The sequence below is a fragment of the Phasianus colchicus genome, chromosome 1, assembly GCF_987193195.1.
Source record: "Phasianus colchicus chromosome 1, bPhaCol1.hap1.1, whole genome shotgun sequence".
Taxonomy (NCBI): Eukaryota; Metazoa; Chordata; class Aves; order Galliformes; family Phasianidae; genus Phasianus; species Phasianus colchicus.
This window is the reverse complement of record NC_143436.1, coordinates 155,430,371-155,456,013: the sequence shown is the minus strand read 5'-3', so window position 1 is coordinate 155,456,013 and position 25,643 is coordinate 155,430,371. Positions and strand designations below refer to the sequence as shown.

General features: G+C 40.7%; 1 protein-coding gene and 1 long non-coding RNA gene across 16 annotated transcripts in view; one reads left to right on the top strand and one right to left on the bottom strand.

Annotated features, from left to right (window-relative positions):
• The window catches only part of MYCBP2 (MYC binding protein 2), a 202,017-nt gene that overhangs the window by 160,404 nt on the left and 15,970 nt on the right, over positions 1-25,643 (bottom strand). For all 14 annotated transcript variants that reach the window (XM_090130532.1, XM_090130523.1, XM_090130483.1 and 11 more), the window contains exons 2-4: positions 16,435-16,510; positions 9,598-9,813; positions 8,346-8,499 (exon numbers count right to left, since the gene is read on the bottom strand). In XM_090130532.1, the coding sequence (XP_089986658.1) occupies positions 8,346-8,499; positions 9,598-9,813; positions 16,435-16,510 (446 nt within the window). The remainder of the gene's footprint in view (positions 1-8,345; positions 8,500-9,597; positions 9,814-16,434; positions 16,511-25,643) is intronic.
• On the top strand, positions 1,539-13,750 carry LOC149920169 (uncharacterized). 2 transcript variants are annotated; one of them, XR_016461408.1, is made up of 4 exons: positions 1,539-2,023; positions 2,231-2,412; positions 9,265-9,331; positions 13,189-13,750. It is a non-coding gene; the product is annotated as an uncharacterized LOC149920169 (long non-coding RNA). The 2 variants fall into 2 exon arrangements; XR_016461407.1 differs by having other exon boundaries at positions 1,539-2,412.

The following is a 25,643-nucleotide window of genomic DNA, read 5'->3' as shown; positions in this document are numbered from 1 at the left end:
TTTTTCATCCAGAAAAAGTAAGCCTATAAATCACAAGGAACAACAAAAAAAATCTCAAGTCTTTCTGATATATCTGAACACAACAGTAAGTGATGAAGGAGTTACTTTACCTGCCTTCCAGTCTACCTCATCATTGAGATGATGTGTAGGTTTCCACAGGTCTTGCCTAATCTTTATGATCACTATACCCATGATCACACACCCCATTTTTCAGGAATAAGCATTTCAAGTTACAGCTTGAAAGTTACATTGGATCATATGCCATTTTCAAGTACTGTTCACAATGCCTGAAAGGCTGAATATCTGAAAGAATCAAGGTGTGAACAGAAATCTACTTCAATTCTTGTGTGCTCCGAAATTATGTTGGCAAAGTTTTCATAGTGGAGGGCTGCAGGGGTGGTCTCTGTGATCAGAGACAGTTTCAACTGCTCTAAAAGGGACACATCTGGCCACATCTGGCCAGAGCAGAATCATGAGAGATGCTGTCTATGCCTCTGGGAAAGCAAATTTAAGGGAAAAGCACAGAGACAGCAACTGCGAGAGAAAAGTGAGAAATGTGAGACAAACAGCCTTGCAGACACCAAAGTCAAATCAGGAGGAGGGTAGCCAGCACTGCAGGTGCCAGAGAAGTTCCCTGCAGCCCATAGAGAAGCTTATGGTGGAGCAGTCCATATGCCTGCAGGACATGAAAAACAGTACTGTGGCAGGTGGGTGTGGACAGAAGGAAGCCTGTGAAGAACCCATACAGGAGCAGATTGTTGGCAAGAACCACAGCCCGTAGAGAGAAGCACACACTGTAGCAGGTCTTCTGGCAGCAACTGCAGCCCTGTGTGAGACCCTTGCTCATATAGTCTATTCCAGAAGGACTACAGTATGCCACAGGAACAGATTCATGCAGAAGCAGTTCTTAAGCAGTTCTTCTTGTTCCCCCAATGAAAGCTAATGGGGAGCTGGCTTCCTCAGACACCGAAAAAGCTGAGGTACTCAGTGAGTGCTTTGCCTCAGTCTTCACAGGTGGTCAGGTTTCCCATGTCTGCCAGGACTATGGGCCTCTAGATGAGGGTGTGGGGAGTGGTTTCCTTCCTACTGTAGCAGTGGAAAAGATCTGAGACCTCAAGAAATTGAACATATAAAAGTCCACAAGGCCAGATGATATCCATCCTAAGGTTCTGAAAGAGATGGCCAATGTGGTTTCTGAGCCGCTCCCCATCATATTTGAAAAATCATGGCTGTCTGGTGAAACTCCCAGCGACTGGAAAAAGGGAAACGTTACTCCCATTTTTTAAAAAGGGAGAAAGGAAGACCCAGGGAACTACGGGCCGGTGAGCCTCACCTCTGTGCCTGGGAAGATCATAGAGCAGATCCTCCTAGAAGCTATGTTAAGGCACATACGAGATAAAGAGGTGATTTGAAACAACCAGCATGGCTTCACCAAGGGCAGGTCATGCCTGACCAATCTGTGGCCTTCAATGATGGAGTGACAGCTTCGGTGGACGGGGGAAGAACAGTGGATGTCATCTACCTGGACTTCTGCAAGGCCTTCGACATGGTCCCTCACCACATCCTTCTCTCTAAATTGGAGAGGTGTGGATTTGAAGGATTGTTTGATGGATGAGGAATCGGCTGGCTGGACCCAGCCAAAGGGTTGTGATCAATGGTTTTGTGTCAGCGTGGAGGCCAGTCACAAGCAGCGTCCCTCAGGGGTCGGTCTTGGGACCAGTGCCCTTCAACACCTTTGTTGTGGTTTTGTGATTTTTTGTTGTCAGTATTCCACATCAGAACATCACGTGGACCAGTGGAAGTTAAAGAGTTAATGTTCTGGTTCCATTTACTGCCTTTTATGGGCGCTTTGAGTATCCTGATGAGAGGGGAGGGGGCAGCACCCTCGGAGGACCTGGCAGGAAGAGGAAGTGGGGTGGAGCTCCGGACACGGCCCGAGTGTCTGCCTGTCTCCCTCTGGTCCCGACTCAGCCGTCTCAGCTCGCCGCGGAGAAAAGCACGTGCTTTCCCTCACACTATCATGGTTTGACTCTTGTCTCTCTCGTTTTATTTGATTTAGTTATATTCAGGAAATTACCGTTCCTCCTCAGATCGTTGCCCCTGTGGTTTCGTTAAAACTATCTGCAAGATCTCTGCCCTTCCCCCTCTCCCAGAGCACATGCAGCCTGGGGCTGGCTGAGTGGCAGCAAACCCTTAGTACTCCTTCCTTTTTTTTTTTTCTTTTTCCCAGGGCCTGGGCCCCCTTGTCACGGACTTACATCTAAGGATAACCCTGTGACAACCTTCATAAAGGACAGACAACAGCATCGAGTGCACCCTGAGCAAGCTCGTGGATGAGACCAAGCTGAACAGTGCAGTCGGTACGCTGGAGAAAAGGGAAGCCATCCAGAGAGACCTGGACAGGCTGGAGAAGTAGGTCCATGAAAACTTAATGAGGTTCAATAAGGCTGACTGGAGGGTGCTGCTGGTGGACAAGAAACTCAACATGAGCCAGCAGGCCCAGAAGGCCAACTGTGATCTGGGCTACATTAATAAAGGGGTGGCCAGCAGGGAGAGGGAAGTGATTATCCCTCTCTACTCAGCTCCTGTGAGTACTGCATGCAGGGCCAGGGCCCCTGCTACAGGAAGGACATGGAGCTTTTGGAGCAGCTCCAGCAGAGGGTGACTAAGATGATCAGAGGGCTGGAACACCTCTCTATGAGCAAACGTTAAGGAACTGGGCTTGTTTACTGGGAGAAGAGAAGGCTCCAGGCAGACCTCATTGCGGCCTTCCAGTACTTGAAGGGAGTGTATAAACAGGAGGGGGGAAGAAGCTGTTTATGAGGTTGGATAGTGATAAGACAAGAGGGAATGGTTTTAAACTGAGACCAGGGAGGTTTAGCTTAGATAGTAGGAGGAAGTTTTTCACACACAGGGTGGTGATGCACTGGAACATGTTGCGTAAGGAGACTGTGGGTCCCTGGAGGCATTCAGGGCCAGGCTGGATATGGTCTAGAGGTTGGCAACCTTGCACCCAGCGGGGGGGGGTTGAAGCTCCATGATCATTGTGGTCCTTTTCAACCCAGGCCATTCTATGATTCTATGATTGAAGAACCATCGCCACCAGTCCATGTTGGAGTAATCTGTGAAGGACTTGTATCCTGTGGGAAGGACTCCATGGTGTAGCATTGTGTCATGGAAGAACGTGAGCAAGACGAAGTAGCAGAGAGGAAGCATGCTCTGGATCCAGCTGGGACAGAGTTCACTTTCTCTTCATACCATCTAGTATGATGTAATGTTTTGGCTTTGGGAAAAAAACAATGCTGATAACACACCAAAGTATTAGTTGCTATGGAGCAGCACTGAACAAAGCCAAGGACATTTCAGCTTCTTGTACTGTTCTGGCAGAAAGGGGGACCTAAGGGAGCACAAGGAGCTGAGAGGAAACAGAAACAGGTCAGCTTACCTAACCTGGCCAAATTGACATCCCATACCACATGAGTTCATGTGAGAAAACCATAAAATGGAAGAGTTGGCCAGGGGGGCTGAGACTGCTCAGGGACTGGAGTAGGCATTGGTTGACACATGTTAAGCAGTTTCGTAAAGTCACAGAGTTACAGAATCCTTAGAGTTGGAAGAGACTATTAAAGAACATCTAATTTAACTCCACTGCAATGAGCAGGGACATGCACAGAAAAATCAGGTTGCCTAGGGCTTATCCAGCCTCACCCTGAAACTCTCTAGGAGCAGGGCACCAGGCACATCAGTGGGCAACCTATTCTTGTGCATCACCACCCTCACTTCAAAATATTTCTTCCTTATATTTAACCAGAATCTACCATCTTTAAGCTTGAAATTGCTTACCTGCATTCTATCAAAACCGATTTTGCCAAAGAGTCTGTCCCCTTCTTTCCTGTAGTTTCCCTTTACATACTGAAAGGCCACTATCAAGTCACCTTGCTGTCAAGGCCAGCTCTTCTCCAGGCTGAACAGCCCCACCTCTTTCAGCCTGTTCTCATAGGAGAGGTGTTCCATTCCATGGATCCTTTTTGTGGCCCTCCTTTGGACATGCTCCAACAGGTCCATGTCTCTCATGTACTCAGGACTGCACATCTGGACACAGTACTCCTGGTGAGGCCTCACCAGCACAGAGTAGGAACAGGATCACCTCCCTCAACCTGCTGGCCATGCTTCTTTTGATGCAGCCCAGGATACGACTGGCTTTCTGGGCTGCAAGGGTGGACTGCTGGTTCATGTTCAGCTTGCCATCCACTGGTACCCCCAGGTCTTTTTTGTCAGGGCTGCACTCAATCCTTTCATTTCCCAGTTTGTAGCAGTAGCAGATGTTAGCTCAACCCAGATGTATAATCTTACATTTTGATTTGTTAAAGCTCATGAGATGCACCTGAGCCCACTACTCAAGCCTCTCTTGGTCCCTCTGTACAGCATCCCATCCCTCTGGTGCATTGACCACATTCCACAGCTTGGTGTCATCAGCAAACATGCTGAGAGTGCACTTGACCCAACTGTCTTTCATGAAGGTATTGAAGAGAATCGTTCCCAGCACTGACCCCTTGTGGACACCACTCATAACTTATCTCCATCCAGTCACTGAGACACTGACCACCACTCTCTGGACTTGATCCTGCAGCCAGTTCTTTGTCCACTGAGTACTCCACCCATCAAATTCACATCTTTCCAGTTTTAAGAGAAAGATGTTGGGGGATATTGTGTCAAAGGCCTTACTGAAGTCTAGACAGATGACATCAGTGGCTCTTCCCTTACCCATTGATGCAGTGACACCATCACAGAAGGCCACTAGGTTGGTCAAGCAGGGTTTGCCCTTGGTGAAGCCTTGCTGGTTCTCCTATATCACCTCCCTCTTAGATGTGCCTTAGCATAGCTTCCAAGAGGATCTGCTCCACAATCTTACCTGGCACAGATCTGAGACTGACAGGTTGGTTAATTCCCAGGGTCATCTCTTTTACTCTTTAAAAATGGGTGTTACATTGCCTTTTACCCAGTCACCAGGGACTTCATCTAATTGTCACAACTTTTCAAATATCACTGGGAGTGGCTTGGCAACTACATCAGCTAATCCCCTCAGGACTCTAGGATGCATCTCATTGGAATCCGTAGACTTGTGGATGCTCAAGCCCCTCAGGTGGGCAGGAACTTCATCTTTGCATACAGTGAGAGGGATGTTCTTCCCCAGTCCTCCACCAAATCAAACATTTGAGGGGTGCGTGACAGGCTGTATGACGATCAGTTATCAGAGAAGACAGCCTTCTCCTTGTCTGTTATTTATTTATATCTCAACCCAGGAGTTATACTTCGGTTTTCCCAATTGTTACATCCATCTCACTGGGAAGGAGGAGAAAGTGAAGAGCTGAATGTAGTATTGAGTATTGAGCTAGAACATAGTACTGAGCTGTCAGTTGGGTTAAACCACAACAAAGTGTTACAAATTGACCGCAACCTCCATTTCTTAGCACTGCTCAAAATAGTGGAAAAAGGTAGAAGAACTGAGACTGAAGTCAAGCCTAAGAAGAGGAGTTAAGAGGAAGGGATTTTAGTCTGCTCTCACTACCCTGCTCTACTTGTTTAGCAACTTTAAGTAAATTTCAACATTAAACAGCTAAGCTACAGAATACAATGGTAAATTGCAACAGAAGTTGCAACTTTCTGGTCCAGGCGTTGGACAGACCGACCAGAGGTGAAGCGTTGCTAGACCTGCTGCTCACCAATGCAGAAGAGATCATTAAAGGCATTAAGGTTGGAGGCAGCCTGGGCTGCAGTGATCATGCCCTGGTTGAGTTCGTTATCTCAAGGGACGTGGGCCTGGCAAAGAGTGGCATCAGGACCCTGAACTTTGGAAGAGCTACCTTTAAGCTGTTCAATAGACTGTTGGCCAAGATCCTCTGGGATGCTGTCTTTAAAAACAGAGATGTCAAGGAGAGCTGGCTAATCCTCAAGGATGCCTTCCTGAGAGCACAAGAGCTCTCCATCCCTCTGAATAAGAAAGCGGGCAGAGGACATAAGAAGCCAGCGTGGCTCAACAAGTACCTGCTGGGCATGCTGAGAGTGAAGAAAGGTACATACAAGCTCTGGAAACAAGGGCATGTCACCTGGGAAGAATATAGGGATGCCGTCTAGGCTTGCAGACATGAGATCAGGAAAGCCAAGGTGCAGGCAGAACTGAACTTGGTGAGGGACAAGAAAAACAATAGGAAGACATTCTATAGGTACATCGGCCAAAAGAGACAGGTCAAAACAAGTGTACCTCCTTTGGTAAATGTAAAAGGAGAACTGGCTTCAATGGACAAAGAGAAGGCTGAGGTGTCAATGAATTCTTTGCCTCAGTCTTCACTGGCAGCCAGGATTCCAGTACTTCTCATGTCCCTAAGCCCTGCATCCCTACACCTCTAGGAGACCAGGGTGGTAAATCTGAGACCACCTCAAGAGTCTGAATTTGTACAAGTCTATAGGGCTGGATGGTGTGCATCCCAGGGTTCTGAAGGAGCTGGCTGAGGTGGCTGCTGAGCCGCTCTCCATCATATTTGAAAATTTGTGGCTGGCAGGTCCCGGATAACTGGAGAAAGGGTCACGTCACTCCCATTTACAAGAAAGGGAGCAAGGAGGACCCAGGGAACTATAGGCCAGTGAGTCTCACCTCTGTGCCTGGAAAGATCATGGAACAGATCCTCCTGGATAACATGCTTGAGCACGTGAGGAATGAGCATGTGAACTGAGACAGCCAGCACAGCTTCACCAGAGGAAGGTCATGCTTGACCAATCTGGTGGCCTTCTAAGATGGAGTGATGGCATTGGTGGACAAGGGGAAGGCGACCGATGTCATTTACCTGGACTTGAGCAAGGCCTTTGACATGGTCCCCCACCACATGCTTATCCCTAAAGTGGAAGGATGTCGATTTGATGGGTGGACCACTCGATGGATAAGGAATTGGTTGAATGGCCACAGACAGAGGGTGGTCATCAATGCTTCTACGTCCAGGTGGAGGTAAGTAACGACCGGCATCCCCCAGAGGTCTATCTTGGGACTTGTGCTCTTTAACATCTTTATCAATTACATCGATGACGGAGTCGAGTGCACCCTCAGCAAGTTTGCTGACGACACCAAGCTGAGTGGTGCGGTTGACATGGTAGAACGAAGGGACCTCAACAGGCTGGAAAGGTGGGTCAAGGTGAACCTGATGAGGTTCAACACGGCAAAGTGCAAGATGGAATCCCACGCATCCATACAGACTCAAAGGAACAGTCCTTGAGGCTGAGAGAACAGTCCTGAAGAGAAGGACCTGGGGGTCCTGATAGATGAAAAACTTAATATGAGCCAGCAGCTTGCCCTTGCAGCTCGGAAGGCAAATGGGATCCTGGGCTCCATCAGAAGAGGGGTGGCCAGCAGGGACAGGGAGGTGATTGTCCCTCTCTTCTCTGCTCTTGTGAGGCCCCATCTGGAGTACTGTGTCCAGGTCTGGAGTCCCCAGTACAAGAAAGACAGAGAGCTGTTGGAGAGGGTCCAGAGGAGAGCCACGAAGATGATCAGGGGACTGGAGCACTTCCCCTATGAAGACAAGCTGAGGGAGCTAAGCTTGTTTAGCCTGGAGAAAAGAAGGAAGAAGGCTGCGGGGTGACCTCACTGTAGCCTTTTTCAATACCTAAAGGGAGTCTACAAAGAGGAGGGGAATCAACTCTTTGAAGGGGTTGATAACAGCAGGACAGGGGGAAATGGTTTTAAGTTAAGGGAAGGAAGATTTAGGTTGGATGCCATGGGGCATTCTTTACAGAGAGAATGGCGAGCAACAGGCTGCCCAGAGAGGCTGCGGATGCCCCGTACCCTGGAGGTGTACAAGGCCAGATTGGATGGGGCCCTAGGCTGTTTAGTATAGTATTAATCTGGGAGGTTGGTGGCCCTGCATGCATGGGGGTTGGAGATTCACAATCCTTGAGGTCCCTTCCAACCCTGGCCATTCTGTGATTCTGTCAAGTTCACTACAGAATCTTATCTTCCCAGTAAGACCAAACATTTTGTAGGTTCAGTATAGCAAGCGAATCATAGGACTGTCAAGGTTTATGTTTCAATTAAACTCTACATTACACAAAAAAATACGACATTGTGCCAAAATTTCTGTTCTACGAAAGATTAATGCTGTGAAATACTGGTTACATTTGTCATAATCGAGTTTACACTCCAGAATAAAGTCAGTCACTCAGGAGAAGAAAACAAGCATTAACAACCATATTAAATAAAGAAAAAATATTACTGTATCATAAAAACTTGCTAGACACTACTTGTTTTCTGTTGAAGACAGCAACAGATAGGGTGGTGGGGAAGAATGAGACATTACCCAGTACTTCAGGAGGCTCTGACTGCAGGCCTTCTGGTTGCTGTCCCTGGAGCACATTAAGTAGGGCTTGTAGGCTCCTGAGACACAAGGATGGATGAGAAAATCTGGTCTCCTTTATCAGTTCAAAAACTTCACATAATCCAACTTCAATGATCTAAAGAAAAAGAAAAAAGTACAGATATTTTACAGTATCTGTTAATATGATCATTTTGGCTCTTCAATATCAACATCTGAAAACGTGCTGTTATACAGCCCCTCTTTGCTTTCCCTTTCAGCATTCCTGAATATTCTGAGATTATACTTAATTTCTTTCTACTGACTGTTCCATTAACTGTCTTCTCAAAGTCAATATTTTAATCATTATGAAGATGAAAGAAAATTGAGCATTACAAATAAGTGAACATATCTACAAAAGTTGACTATGCGTTTCTATTACAGAAATAACACTAAAGCTAAGATGTCAGCAGAAGAGTCTTAAAGTCTAGAGCATCTGATTCACCCTTGACTAAAAGCTGAATAAGAGTGAAATGTTATAACAAAATTGTTAACGGAACTGCCTTTCAACAAAACAGATCTGTTCTGATAGCCTGAGATAACACATACTGGAAGCCTTACAAATATCTTCTCTATCATTCAAATTATTTCAAATCCTATCTTTCAGAAGTTACTATTTTAGAATCTGCTTGATTTTTGGAGGAAGACAAGAAATGAAAATCAAGTCTTCAACAGCAGTTTTCCTGCAAGTTACACCTTAAGTTTCATACAATCGAAAGACTGGAGGAAAACATTTATGTAATCTATGGGGAACAAAGATCTGATCATGCAGGCTAAAGAACATATGGGATATTTTTAAGAAATATTATCACTGAGAAGAAAGCATATCTGAAATAAACTGAGAAGTTTATTCCATTATTCCCAGACAGAAGACTAATAGCTGGAGAAAGCAGTGAACCTAACACACGAAAAACAGCAGAGAAAGTGATATGGTAAGTTTCCATTATAGTAACTACCTTGTCATCAACTATACGTAGTAATATCTTTCTTGAATGAGTTTTCATACCTTTTCCTAACTCATCTTTTTTTGAAACTACACTATTCCATTTCTCTTACTGATATATTCTCTAACACACATAATAACATTATCTTTTTAGATTCCTCTTAAAAGTATGCTGTGCATCCCACTGGTTAAGTCCCCAGCAACATAACCTAACAACTTCAGACTACACATGGTAAACTTTAAAGAGTTACTTGCCTTTGGAAGTTTAATGGGTGGCTCTTTGGATTCCTCTTCTTCATCACTGTCTGAATCCCCACTCTGTACACTGTTCTTTGACGTCAAAGAGACAGATGTTTCTTTTTTTTGCCACTCCAATACACAATGCCGGACGTTGCAGTAAACATTAAAAGCTGAAGGGTTGCTATGTAATCTGATATCTGGTATGGTTATTGTACTCTCTAGGTTTTCTGCCTAAAAACAACAAGAAGATTGAATTTTAACAAAAAGAAAAATTCTGTCTTGTGGTTTAAGTTTCCAATGTCCTACATTTGTCATATCAACACTCAGCAATTTTTGCTGACCAAGTGGTTTTCAGACTAGTAACTGAAGTTTCTGTAGAGATATGAATCATATTTCAGGCAGAGAAGAAAGGAGGAATATACTGAAGCTTCTCATCTTCCATCTGGCTTTAGTCCCTACCTCTCACGATGTGATGAGGACAGTGAGATGGAAAATGATAAAAGCAAAGGCAGTGCAGGCTACAGAAAGGTCCAAATCTGTGCCACAGACAAATGACTAGTAGATCTTCAAATTTATCTTCATATCAGTTTTAGTACTATTAATTATTTTTAAAATGCATTATTTACTGTAGCTGTTAATCTATTAGTAAATAAAGATTTAAGCTGTTTGCTAAATGTTAGAAATTAAAAATAACATTGTTTTGTCATTAAATAAAACAAATGGCAAGAGCTGTAGATAGCAACTTTACATAGATTGAAAACCTAATGGACAAACTACTGAACAAAAGAAGTCTGTAGAGACCAGTCAAGTAACAGGACATCACCTTCTCCTCAGAAGCTCTGAACCACAAAGAGTTGGGAAACTGTTTGAAGAAACTACCATTAGCTACACCCTGCCTTATGCTTCACTTTTTATCTCCTACTGGTATGTTACTGCCAGCCACTGCTGAAAAGAACCATAAGGCTCTCATTAAACTTGGAAAAATATTAGGAAAAAACATTTTAAGTTCTGCTGCATACTACCCCTTTCTGCAATAGTAAAATAAGACAGGGCAAAAGAAAGACTTTTGCAAGTACTTATAAAACAAATACACAATATCGGCTTTCAGCTTTAATGCTAACTCAGTTGAATTTCCCTAGTTAAAAAAAATAGGGAATTTACTGAGATTTTCCTATTTTACTGATACAGGAAAAAAAATTATCAGGGTCATATGAGATACCTCTATGTGAAGTTCATTCATTTAATTAGTATCATGTACTGCAATTACAACTTCAGTGATGAATTTCCAGTTCCTTCTTGCCAGGAGTTCAGGCTAGTTTTTATTCCAGAACTGCTCCAGAACTTAAACTGTTCTGAGTTCTGTCACTCACAGGCATTTCTTCTGAAATAGGTTGCCAAAATCATCTCACCAGGCACAGATAATTTTAGACATTACAGTGCTAGATAACATATCAATGCCCGTTCTCTTGCCTATTAATAATAAGCTGACTAATTTTCAAAAATAAACTCTCATTCCTTATTCTCAATACTTCACTATTAAAAAGTTCCTTACCTAATGCTTTAGCTTTTAAACAGTAATTACTTCAATCATTCTGTTTAATTTCACACTCTTCTGCAGAAGTACACTACAGACAAAAACCTCCCATCCAGACTTCACTACAGGCAATCTCTAAATACAGTATAGCACAAGAATGACTCAGAACTAGAATTACTTATCTATGATGCAGACCCACTGTTAACATTTGTCTTACTTCATATTTCCACTTCTCCTCCCACAATACCTCATTTCTGAAAACTATAAATTCTTTGAAACTAGGAGCATCCTGTACACCATTTGTTACACACTTGACAAACGTAGCCACAATCATGATAATGCACCTTAAAAATAATCTTGAAATACAGTACTTCATTTTGGCAGTATAAATCCACTAGCCCTCTGACTCCACTAAATAAATCCTATTTTGAACAATAAGCTGCTTGGTTGATAGAACAGGTTAAAACTGAAGGTGTAACTTTAATTGTTTACTGTCTTTTATTTAGAAAAAAGTCAGCTAAAATATAAGTCAATGTATACTAATGTTTAGCATTTATCAAGGCAAAAGAAAAGTGCACAGTAAAAACAAGACATGTCATTCCATGCTGGAGAGTAGGAATGGTAACTTTGATCCTTATGTTCTTCTTTCTCTCTGCAAACTTTATCATAAGATAAAAACCACTGATAACTTATTGGTAATCAATTTGCTCAAGTCTTTCAGTGGCTTTAATTGAGGTGATTGTAGTTATCAGAATATTTGTTGTTTCCTGTTACAAAACTATCTGTTCAATAGATAGGTTATATAAGAAACATTTCTTTGTTTTCTTTTACAAACTCAGAGATAGAAGTGATATATAAAAAAATAGAATAATTTTCTGCTTTCCTAGTTCAAATGTGCATTCAGCGAGTTCTTTTTCCTGGTCTTTTCATTTTGTCTTACTTGTTCCCCAGTTTCTACCTTGAAGTTCAGGTAGATGCAAGAAGCCTATCAGTGAAGACCAAAGCAAAGAACTTGTTGAGTACCTCATCTTTCTCCATGTTTATTGAAGCCAGTTCTCTCTTCTCATTTATCAGAAGGGGTACACTCTTTGCCTATGTCTTTTCAGACAAACATACCTGTAGAATCCCTTCTTATTTTTCGTAAATTTTGCTGAGTTCAGTTCCATCTGAGCTTTGGCTTCCCTGATCACATCTTGAGTGTCTCTTGAGGTCTCAGAAAGGTGTCCTTAAAGTCCTGCCAGCTCATTCTGTTTCTACATCCTAAAGAAACCTTCCCAGGGGATCTCATCCAATAGTTTCTTAAACAGCTGAAAGTTCACTCTCCTGAAGTTCAGGGTCCTGACTCTGCTCTTTACCAGGCCTCTATTACTCAAGACTACAAACTCAGCCCAGACTGCTTTCAATCTCCTCTATATTGCCACACACCAGGTCAAGCAACACTTCATCTCTGGTTGGTTTGCCCAATACCTGGACCAGAAAGTTATCCTCAACAGATTTCAGAAATCTCCAGGATTGCTTGAAGCCTTCCATGTTGTTTTCCCAGCAGATATTGGGGTGTTCAAAATCCCCTACGAGGGTGAGAGCCTGTGAGCATGACGCCTCTTGTAGCTGAAGAAAGGCCTCATCCACAGGCTCCCATTGATCAGGTGGCCTGTAGCAATTCCTGATCAACAGATGCCCTTTAATGGCATGGTCCCAGATTTTAACACACAAGCTCTCAGAGCCACAAACAGGTTCCAGGAGGCAGCTCTTCACAATCTACCCACTTCTTAACATAGAGGGCAGCTCTTTCACATCTCCTGCTTTTCTTATTACATCTAAAGATCTTGTAGCCTTCAGAAATATTCCAGTTGAAATGGTTTTCTACATAAAACAGAGCAACTAAATTTAATAGCACTCTTCTCAGTTAGCCTTCTGTGATGTTCTAATACATGCAAGGAAAGAAGTGAGAAAAACAGAACCTCTTATCTTTTTTTTAAACTTGTTTACCACTCAAACAACCTCATTTACCAAAAGATGAAATCCAAACGTATCTATTTTCTGACCAATTTATTTCCTTTCTCTTCTACCAGGTAACTGCAAGAATGGCTTACTCTCAGACGCAACAGAAATAGATATCTAACAGAGGAAAATTAATCTGGTGTTAAAGATGGTAAACTAGAATAAAGATCTGATCTAACATGTGTGCAGCACAGAATATAAAACCTATCTACATTCTTTGAACACTTCAAACATCATTTAGAAATGGGTTGAGGTCAAACTATCATGTAAAACAGAAGCCATTGAGAACATTGCCAGATTACTGATGTGTTTTTAAAGAGAAAAATACTTCTCATGATTTATTTTTTACATCCTGTCATCAGCTTACAATATTTTTTTTCTGTTACATCAACAGTACTCTCCCAAAATTTTATTCCTTATATTTGTATTAAGCTCAATAAATTAGAATTTAGAACTTCTGCAAAAACTAAACATGAATGCATCTCACTGGAAGTACACTCTCCTCCTTAGGCAGCCTCCAATTTTTCATAGTGCTAAGTAGTCACATTCATTTTCTGTGTAAAAGACATTTTATTGCTAAAGCCAAAACACACCAAATTCACATGGAAAACTTAATTATACATCAATTTTTTAAAAAATATATACTAAACTCCAAAATCAGAAGTTAAAAGTGCTAAGTGATACAAGTGATTATAACATGACTCCAGCTTCATAACAGAATAAGGTCCAAACTACTGGACTGTAAAAGACACCAATTAATGATTCTTTTTCTCCCCTCTTCAATTACTCAGTTTTTTCTTACTTGCCATGGTTTTATGATTTTTGGTTATCAGTATTCCACAACATAACATCATGTAATGCACTGGGGGTTTGACTGTTGATGCTCAAGTTCCAGGTGCCTGTCCGGAGGAGAACTACATTCCCCAAGGGGCTTTGTGGTCAGTGAGGAGATTTAACTTCTGGCAATGTCACGTGATGTTCTCTTCTTTGCCTGCACTTCTCTGTCTACTCTTCTCCGTCTACTTTTCTTCATTGGCTCAACTGGACTGCACTTCTCAACTCAGCATTGTGGTGAGGCCTATCCACCTTTCGCACACACTCTCCCTCTCTTCTCATTATATTTTGCTGATACTATATTTAGTAAATTAGTTTGTTTCACCTCAGATTGTTGCTGCTGTTTTCAGTTATTTTGGGGTCTTCCCTTTTCCAGAGGTGCGGATCTGCGAATCCCTCTGCCCCACTCGTCACGGAATTGGGCCGAACCAGCCCATAAACCGCTGACATTACTCAATTGCCATTTTCAGTAAGTGCAGTGTATAGATAAAAGTTTGTAGGGTTCCTTCAGCTTATTCTTATTTTAAGCCCCCCCATCCTTTAGTAGCACAATAAGAGAAAGCTGCCATCTGTATTTAAAAACTCTAGTTAATATAAAATAAACTGATCTCTATTTCTCTTCTTCAGAATGAAAAGCTCATCAATACAGAACAATCTGCTCCGTTATGAGACTTTAAATGGAAACCCAGGTTTTCCTAAAACATGTCTGCTGTCAGACATTCCCATGCAGAAATGACCATAAGGTTTATTCTGCACTGAAAAGCATGATGGGGATACACTGAAAAGCATGATGGGGATACACTGAAAAGCATGATGGGGATGAAAGAAAACAAAACACCACCACCACATTTTGTCCCTAAGTGAAGTTCACTCCTGCTGTCAAGCAGGAATAAGCTGGAGTGCTTTTCTACACCTCTGTATCTAAGCACAAATACAACTGTTTTATCCATCTTAAAGATGGCACAGAATAGAGGCATACAGAACAAAGCATGGAAAAAACCCATTATGACTTTCCATGAGTGGAAAAATCCCACCTAGCATTTCACAAAGAAGCTGTTTTAAATCCAAGAAAAATCTTGGAAACAACCCTTCCTAGATATGATGTGCAAGATGATCATTTAGTGCCATATTTATAACTACTGACAAGAGCCAGGCATTAATACATTCATGTCTTCTCTGTCCATTTAGAAAGGATAAATCCATTTATCCAAGGCAAATGAATCCAAGAAATATATTGAACTATGAAGCTTGTGGGGAACAGCAATTCTAGATTTAGCTTCCTAATTAGTAGTTCAACTAGGGCACAACTATGCAGAAAGTTTCCCTTCGTATAGTAACTGTAATTAAAAATGAAGAGCTAACATTTTAAAAGCACAAGTTTCTGTTACAAGACAGAACATATGAACAACATCTTGCACTGTTTGCTCTAACTTCTAATTTGGTTTTCTGTGTTGAAGTGGGTCTAATAAAAAGGATGAAGAAAACAACTAAAACCTTTAATTTTTCAATGACTGAAAATTTAAAATTTTGTTTGGACTAGAAGTACTTAACTGTCTACCACTGAAAATAGAAGTTTTGAAGATAAGTCTCTTCTATGCTCTACTCTGAAGCTGCATTACTTGAGATAAGCAGAACAATCCAGTAAGTATCCAAAAATGCAATACTAAATTAACAGATTAAGAAGGCTTGCTTCACCCTCCCTAAGTCATTTGTCTTGAGATAGAGTAGCTACAGGACATATGGCAAATAAGGATAAGACAGCCAAAGGAACCTACAGCTTATTATAGGGACATTTAACTGACTAGAAAGTGTTTTCACTGGTTACTTCAGTGGTACTGTCCTGCAAAACCACTCTGCAGATTAGCTTCTCTTAACTGATTTTAACCAAAACCTAGGAAGAATCTTCCAGGCCTAGAGTAAACCTTTGTGAAAATTCCACCAAAAAATCTATTTTGAACAGAGAAATAATAGGTCTGTAATAGAGAAAGATTACCTCAAAGCAGTAATTTAAAATACTGTCACTTTCACCTAGATTTTAGAAACTGTTAAGTTTCTATTTCACTATGGAGGAATTTTCAAGGATAACTATTAAATTCCTTAGACATAGAATGCTCCCTTTCTCTTTTAACCAACACGGTTGGCACTGCAGCAATAGTCTCCAGTTTTTGGCTAGATGTGCATCTTTTCAAATTTAACTATAAATCAATACTGTTTTAGCTACATTTATACTCCAGGAATTGAAGGCATAAAAACATCGCTTGTATCCAATTATGTTTGCTACTAATGTTCAGCATAAAATAAAAAGGTTAACATTACTAACAGTGACATAAAGAAAGCAGTACACAGACAAAAATTGCTGGACTGTTATATACTCAAAACAACAACAAAAGAAAACTGCTATTTGAATGCTTTTTCTCACAACTCTCAATTGAAATTATTTCATTTTTTCAGTCAGAATTTTTTTAAGTTAGTTACAGACGTACCTTGTTGCGTGTTTTTACTTTAAATTTAGTCTTCTGTTTCCTTTTCAATTTTTTCTTGCTAAAAAGTTTCTTACTCCTGAAAAAAAGAGTAAAAAAACACCATGAGAATAAAATAATTAAAATTCCTCCCTCACTTCAAAGTAATCAGCAACATTAGAGAAAAAAATAGTCATAAGTCCTTTAAAACTCTTTTCCTAAGGTGGAGAACCAGTGAAGTCAGAATTTCAGAGTACAGATCAGAGGTCACTGACACAATGCTTTCCTACTGGATCAAAGATTTTTACTTTTAAAAACAGGCATCTCCATTTTGTATTTTTACCCTACTTGTTTATAGTACAAGTCCATTAACATCACACTAGTGCTAGAAGGGAGAAGACATTTTGTGAAGTCTTTACTCAGCCTTCCAATACAAAAAGATAGCTTTAAAAAAAAAAACATCATTTGGCAGAGAATTCAGGTGATGGAAGAAACTGCAACTTTTGAACATGCACGTTTTCAAACTTCTAAGTGTTCTTCTTCCATCCTCAACTTACAGACTTTTAATTTCCATTCCTTCACACTACAGCTCCAGCTAACCCCATGCTCCTCTAATCCTCTTCTGCCCACACCTCATTCCTATCGCATTCTTTTTCTCCAGTTTATTATCCAGTTTATAAAAATCACAATTAAAAAATACACAAAGATGATACACTAAGAATAAAAGACAACATACATATATCATAAGCAAGGTTATTCTGCTTGAGACATATGCATTTTAACTTACTCTACATTTCTCTACTCTGTTCAGACTACAAGTCCTCTGCAAAAACAAGCTAATGTTACCCACATAGCATACAGCTCATTCTAGACTGGAAAGCTGCTAACATTCCTCTGTGCCACTCAAACGTTACTCAAATGGTTTACAGCTCCGATTAGTTAGAAAAATAGAAGTACGGAAGCTGAAAATCACAGACACCAAACTGGAAAGAGACTGAGAACTGAAGCAATCTAGTATTTTATCTGAACAACTTTGTTCTAAATAAAAATGTTGATGGACTAGAAACACATTGCTTACAACTTTCTCAGCATTCACATCTGAAGAGGATACAAGTCCCATGATCCAGCAATCAAAGGCTAGAAACTAAAGTTTTATCAATGCTGACCAGCCAGAAAAAAATAATCAAATAATCCCTGCAAAAAGTTGCCCTGAAGAAATCTCATCTAGTAACACTACAATTAGGAAGACAGAGACATGTTCTTATGACACTTCCTACAAGAACCAATACTGCATCACTTTTCTTGTAAATTTTAAGTCTTGAATATTAAAAGGAACAACCATTATCCTGGAGTTCAAAGAAGCATTTCAGTGATCAAAGAAATCACAGCAAATTAAAGTTTATAAAGATAACATAGATGACCTTCTAAGATCAATTCAACTGTAAAGGAAAATACATCAAACATCTGTCCAATCTATTTAAGAAAAGAAGGGGAGAAATGGTAAAAATTCACACAATTTCTCATGTCTGAATCTCTATAATCACCTTCCATAGTCTGTTTCACTATTCTATTATTCTTACACTGGACAAGTTTTAATTCCTTATTACAGTTTAACGCAATCAATTCTTATTCTGTTGCCAAACAAGAAGAACAACACTGCAGTCCCTTCCATTCTGTAGCCACTCGATCTTCTACTCTGGTCCAAACACCATTTTATAAAATTCTCATCCTCGATTCAGGTGGAGAGCCCATTGGGATTTCTGTCTCTTCCTATCAAATGCAAACCACATTGACCAAAACTGAAGCAGTACTTATTTTATTATTCACTGTTGAGCAGAGGAAAAATTGCTTCATATGCCCCCCAATATCACACCTACCTGTATGCCAGGTTTTACCTTGCCAGCCGACAAAAGCTTGATAATATTTTCCTGCAAACTAAGCTTGCTTTATTCTTTACCTAGCTCTGCTGTTATGCCTTTTAGTACAGGACAGTGCAGCACAATTATCCAATTTTCACTTACCAGAGACGACTTTATAAGGGAGTTTCTTTTTTTAAAAAAAAAAAAAACAAAAACAAAACACTAACCCCTCTTGTCAAGACATTTGAAGTTGAATCCTGCCTGCCAAAATCCTTACAAACTCTTCAAACTTATTCCAGTCTGCAAACATTTTCTCCTTTCTAGCTTGCAAATATTTCACAGAATAATACTCATATTTTGGTAAGCATTTTTCTGTAGACTTGTACAACACAGAATCCCAGAATTGCAGGGATTGGAAAGGACCTCAAAAGATCATCAAGTCCAACCCCCCCGTCAAAGTAGGTATCCTATAACAGGTGTCACAGCTATGCATCCAGTCGGGTCTTGAGTATCTCCATAGGAGACACCACAATCTCTCTGGGCAATCTGTTCCAGTGCTCCATCACCCTTATCATATAGAAGTTCTTCCACATGTTAGTACAGAACTTCCTATATTCAAGTTCTAGGTCATTGCCCATTGTCCTGCCACTACACATTCACCTCCCACCTCCGTTTTAGATATTTACATCCCCTCTCAGTCTTCCTTTCCCCAGGCTAAACAGATGCAGGTTACTCAGTCTTTCCTAATGTGGGAGATGCTCCAGGCCATTTATCATCTTCGTGGCCCTATGCTGGACTCCTAGGAGATCCCTGTCTTTTTTGAACTGGGGAGCCAGAACTGGACACAGTAATCTGTGGCCTCATCATGGCAAAGCAGAGGAGGAGGATCACCTGCCTCAACCTGCTGGCCACAATCTTTTTAATGCATTCCAGGATACCACTGGCCTTCTTGGACACAAGGGCACACTTCATGTACATGGCCAACCTGCTGTCCACCAGAACACCCAGGTCCTTCTCCACACAACTCCTCTCAGCAGGTCATCCCCTAACCTGTATGGTTATTTCTCCCCAGGTGCAAGACTCTACACATGCTGTAGTTAAACCTCATAAGGTTCATCCCTGCTCAAGTCTCCCATCTGTCCAGGTCTTGTTGAGTGGTAGTACAGCTTTCTGGCATGTCTGCCACTCCTCCCAGCTTTGTATCATCAGCAAACTTCTGAGGGTGGACTCCACCCATTTATCCAGGTGGTTAATGAAGATGTTGAACAAGATTGGATCCAGCACCAACCCCTGGGAAATGCTGCTTATTTAACAAAAACCCCAAAAATTAAAGCTTATTTTTAATCCTAAGATTCATTTCCAAAAGAAAGTTCAGAACTAGTAAGCAATTAATCACGAAAACAAACAGGAAACCAACTCTATAAGTAGTTCCAAACAAACATCTGTTTACAATGTATGAATGAAAAAAGAACATTGATTTCCACAGGTTTACCGTTAAATACCGTTACATCATAAGATTTTAATATTCAGATAGTGAAGATAATATATGGGTAGGTCTACTCAAGAAAAATAATGTTGGGAAGATTGAGTCATTTCCTGTTTAAAACCACAACTTAATTACAAGCCCATCTCTTCTACTGCCTGAAGATTAACAACACCTGATAAGGCTTGATTTTCTCACTAAATTATCAACTTGTTTTAGCTAACAACTGTAAATTACTATAAACTGTCAGTTGTTGTCAACAGTTTGACAACAAACAACAGTTGTAAAGGTCCTGAAACTCTATGCTAACAATTTAATTCCAGTGACAGAAGCTCTTAACTTTCAAGTCAGATGTTGATATTATTCAGTTCAATAAACCAACTTTCAATTGTCAGCAAATTTTAGGCAAGTTTTCTGCAAACAGTTTCAAGCCTTTTTATTTGAGGCTGAATTCATAATTTTGAATTGGCACCCAAAGGAAATCAATTGAGTACAGAACATGAGGAGACCTTGACAATAAGTTACTTCAGTCAAGAGGACCTAACAGATGAGCACAGGGTTTTATTACAGCCTTCTCAGAAAAATCACTGAAAATAAAAGCAAAGAGTGTCAATGGTTTACGGGCTGGTTCAGCCCTGTTCCGTGACTAGCAGGGCAGAGAGATTTTGCGAAATCCATGTCTCTGGAAAAGGGAAACAAGGGACTCTGAAATAATTAAAGACAGTGGCAACGATCTGAGGAGAAACAAACTAATTTACTATATACAGTATTGGAATGCACCATCTCTGACCACAAGGCCCTCTGGGGTATGTAGTTGTTCTTCTCTTCCGGACAGGTGCCCAGAGCATTAACACCTTAACTCCCAGTGCACTACATGATGTTATGATGCGGAATACCGATAACCAAAAATCATAAAGCCATGACAGACAGAAAACATTGGATTCTTAACTGTTTAACAACAGTCACAAAAAAAAAGAAAACCAACGATTGCTGGGCAATTTAAAACAGATTTTAAACAACATAATTTTAACTTCTATTCAGCTTTCCAGTATCTTTAGCAGATGGCAATAACAGCATGCTTCACTCATTTCTTTTCTGATTAGAAGTAGCACTAGCTAGCAGTTGCAATATTTGCTGCACTGCAAGTGGGATGCTCCTCAATCACCCCAAAAGCGTTGCTTTTACTGTTTGGAAGATCTGAGGAAATGCAAACAGAACGCTTCCCCTAAGGCTGAACAGCCCTCATTTGCAATTCATGACATTAAATTTGAGAAGGAAGAAAAGTTTTGTTTTGTGTTGAGCAGCCAGTGTTGTTACTGAATTAGTCAGTATAGGTTAACCTTGTATGTGTTCACATCTGCCTAAGTTCTTCTAGGTTTTATGTTGCACTGAAAGACTGCTTAATGGAAAAAAAAAAAAAACTGTACCTCCTGCTGAGTCAAGACAAGAGCAACACAAGTTACATTAAAGTTCTGTTGGCCCTTAAACTTGTACTCACGTCTGAAATTTCTTACCAAAGGTCACAGTAACAAGTGCAACACAAGACCAAGTCATTCTACTGCTGATAAAAATCTTAATTTGGAGGGAAAAAATTGTGAATTCAGAAACCTACTTCCTACTAGATGCTAAAATTCTTAAAACCTATGAACTGATTTTGAATCAGTGTATTTGTGTAAACTTGATGGCTTCAATTCAATAATCATCTTAGGGAAGGGGTATACGTTTGACAGGAGAGGCCCATTTGTCAAGCTGCAGTTAGACATGCTATTATTTTGTTTCCATAGGCATGTAGGCAGTTGGTTTAAGCATTCAAGGACTAATAGAGATGTTCTTAAGAGGCAGCAATCAGTGACACCGAAGTGAAACAATCAAATTGAATACATCAAACAATACTTGTGAATTGTTGCCTCTGGTGGTTGATTTGGCTGTATAATAAGTAACATTTGTTTCTGAACAACCCAAGGTGAAATCCCAACTTGAAACTCTCAAGTAGTCTGCAACTGCAAGTTACTATCACTACAGCATTAAGAGTCACTTAGTCACTTTGATGTCTCAGGATCTGTCATCACAATATGAAGTTACCTAAAAAAACTGTAAATCTACCAACAGGTTTTACACAAGGACAACGAAATATGAGTACTGACATACAAGGCACTGCTTGAAAAGTAATGACCTGATGTTTCTTCCACCAGATTTCTCATCTACTCCCATATTCAGTAACAGTGCAAGATCAATATTTGTATTTATGTGCAGAAACCACATAAAAACTAGTGCTGTTTGGCAGCTCTTTGCACTGTCACAAAAAATCTACAAATTGCAAAATAATTATTTCCCATAGGCTACCACTATAAGATAGAATATCACATTAGCTAAAAAGAAAGTGGCAATACAATAAGACAAACTGATACAAAACAGTTAAAATTCAACCATGGTGAACTATCTACCTTAAGTTCTACCTTGCAAGCTTTCAGAATGGTACTAGACTTGTAAGAAGCCAAGATGACTTTTTTTTTTTTTAAACAAGTATCTGGCTGTCAAGAGGTTTTTCCAAAGACTCATCTTTACAGAGACCTAAGTAACACACAGAAGCATCACTACTCCTAAGTTACCACTACAGAACTGAAATAGTGTGAGAGATGAGGAAGAGATTATTTTGAGAAACCAAGCTGCATCAACACAAAATGACTACACACAAAAGGCAATTACTTCATTACTCTCTTCTTTTAGTTTCTGTGATGTATAAATGATACTTCAAGAAAGTTGTTAACACAGTAATTTTCATATTTCTATTGTGTAGCTTCATGGTTTTTCTTTATCTTTCCACATTAAAACTTCACCGCAACATCTATCACAGTTGCTGCATAATTCAGCATAATGTCCTTTTCATGATCTAGACAGAAGATGAAACAGCTGAAAAGGAGCCAGATCAGAGTTTAAGGGTTAGACTTAGGGCAGACCAATACAACATCGGGTGTTGGCTACTCACAATCTACACAAGAAGTTGATGAGGACTACAAGAGACCTCACATTCACAGGCCTTGATCTTTATAGGGGATATTAACCATCTGCTGGAAGGGCAACAGAGCAAGGCACAAGCAAAGCACAAAGTTTCTGGATTGCATGGATGCATGATGCAGATGATTGAGGAGTCAATTAGGGAAAGCACTCTGCTGGACTTGGCATATAAACAAGAAAGAACCAGTTGGATGTATCTGTGGCTGCAGCAACGAGACCATTTTGTTCAATATTGTGAGACAAGGGAACAAGGCAAAAAAAATCAGAATCACAATCCTAAACACCAAAAGAACAGACTCTGGCCTATTCAGAGACTTGCTCTGAAGAATCTTATGAGTACACTCCCCCAGAGAAAGGGGTGCAGGACAATTCATTTTCAAGGATCACTTTCAAGCTCATTAACAGTTTGTTAATACATGCAGGAAGTCAAGGAAAGGTGGCAGGAGGCATACATCGATATACAAAGAGCCCTCTGACAAAAGGAACCATGCAAGAGATGGAAGCAGCGTCAAGTCATTCAGGAGGAATACAAGGACAAAGTCTGAGTGTTCAGGGATGGTTTTATAAACACAAAGCCCACACAGAGATGATTCTGGCACAAGATATGAAAGACACAGAGAACAAGTAGCAGAAGGAAGAGTAAGAAAAACATAAGTTCAGTGCCAAACAAGGTAAAGATCCAAGTCGCAAAGAACTTTGGTCACCTCCATTGCTAACAGTAAGATTAGTCTTCAGCAATCAGATGTCCACAGGAAAAGCCTGAGTAAGGACAACATAACCTCAGTAGAGAAAGATCAGGCTAGAAAAAATTAAAATTGCATGCATGTCATTGCAAATGCTGAGGAACCTAGCTGATGATACTGCAACACCATTGTAAACAATTTTCTGAAGGGTCATAGCAATTGGCATAGTATAATGAAAAGAAGAAAACAAACATTCCTCGTTTTCACTAAGGGAAAGACAGAGGACCTAGGAAACTTCAGATTTATCAGTCTCATCACCTGGAAAGGTGATGGAGCAAATAACCTTGGAAATTAACACAGAAAGGGCAAGAAAGTGACAGAGCTGTTAGCTTGGATTTAAGAAGAGGAAATAACACTTGACCAATTGGTAGCATTGAAATGACTGGCTTGGCAGGTAACAGGAGAGCAATGGATACTATCTCAATATCAGTAAGGCTTTGGGACTCTCAGTTATAACATCCTTATGCAAAGTGGTCAAGTACAAAGCAAGATAAATGTGGACTGAACACTGACTAGACTGCTGGAGTCAGCGCTGTGAATGACAGGACAGAGTCCACCTTCAAGCTAGTTTACAGAGAACACAACATTCGGAGAAGAGTTATACATTAGATGACTGTCAGAAAGGCGTCCCATTTCTTTGGCCTGGTGAGAAGAGGAATGTTATCCAATTTAATGAAGGCAAACGTAAAATCCTGTGTCTAAGTAATAACACATCTGTACACACTGACAACCAACTGGAAGGCATCTTTACACAAAAATATTACTTTGAGCAGAAATACTGAATTAGTCTGAAGAATTCCCCTCCAAATACTAAGGTAAAATTCAACCACAGGGAAAGAAGCAACTGTGTTTATACATTACAGGAGTATGTTTTTTCTAATCTGGTGTTTATCGTTTTCCTGGTGGCATGCCATGTTTCTGATTATGCTTCCAAGTAGAGACATACCAAGCTTTTCATTTGCTCACCATCTGGATCAGCAAACACAGCAAATTTAGGCAAAAAACCAGATCTATATGGAAATTAGCCTAATAAAAACTACAATACTACACAAAATGAATAAGAATGTATGGTCTTATTAAGGCAAGACAATTACTTGAATCAATTCACATACTCTTGACTATAACTAACACCCCAGTGTATACTTAGTAATGCCTGCCAAAAATGCTTATACACAACAAACATAAGCTGCTTGGTACAAATGGATCAATGTGGACAACGTGTTTAGCAACTTCAACAAAACTTTTCCAAACTTCAATGGTGCAGGCAATCTAAAAGATCACTATTGGAAAGTATTCAGGAATCATTAAAAACACTGTTTGAGAATGAACAAAAAAGTTCATTTCACCATTCCCTTGTCCAGCACAGGAATATTCAAATTCCACTTCATTCCTGTAGTGGGTGTAGTCAGGATGAAGTAAATTCTCACAGAAGCTCACATGGTGCTGCATTTTAGATTTGGAACCAAAACAATGCTGCTAACACACCAACGGTAGCTGAATATTGTAACTTGAATTATGTAGCAAGGCTTTGACAGTGGGGAGCTGCAGAGGTGGCACCTGTAAGCAAAGGGGCAGCTCAGCAGCTGTCCCATATCAGATAACAATTAGCTCCAGCCAGCTTCAAAAGGGACTCACTGCTGGCCAAAGTGACAGCTGGTGCATCCCTGGGTGATCATGGTTAAGAAAGGGGAGAGATGTTGCACAACAGAAACTGGAAGAGGGGAGTGAGAAAATGAAAGAGATAGCCCTGCAGACACCAAAGTTAATGCAGAAGGCCAGGACATACAATTGGCACAAAGCAGAAGTCCCAGGAGGCCAATGGTTTAGCACAGCATCCCCCTGCAGTTCATGGTACCCCATGTTGGAACATACACCCACATCGCAGCCAACAAAGTAGCAGACTCTTGGGCAGCACTGCAGCCTGTGGGAAGCCCACACAGAATCAGTTTAGGAAGGACAGCATCCTGTAAGAAGGGCCCCATGCTAGAGCAAGGGGAGAGAGTAAAGATGAAGGCTCAGCAAAGACAAATCATAATGGATTAACCACAGCCCCATTACACTGTGCAGTTCAGGAGGAGGAAGTAGAAAAAGGGTAGGAAGGCATTTTTAGTTCTCATTGCTCTTACTGTTATC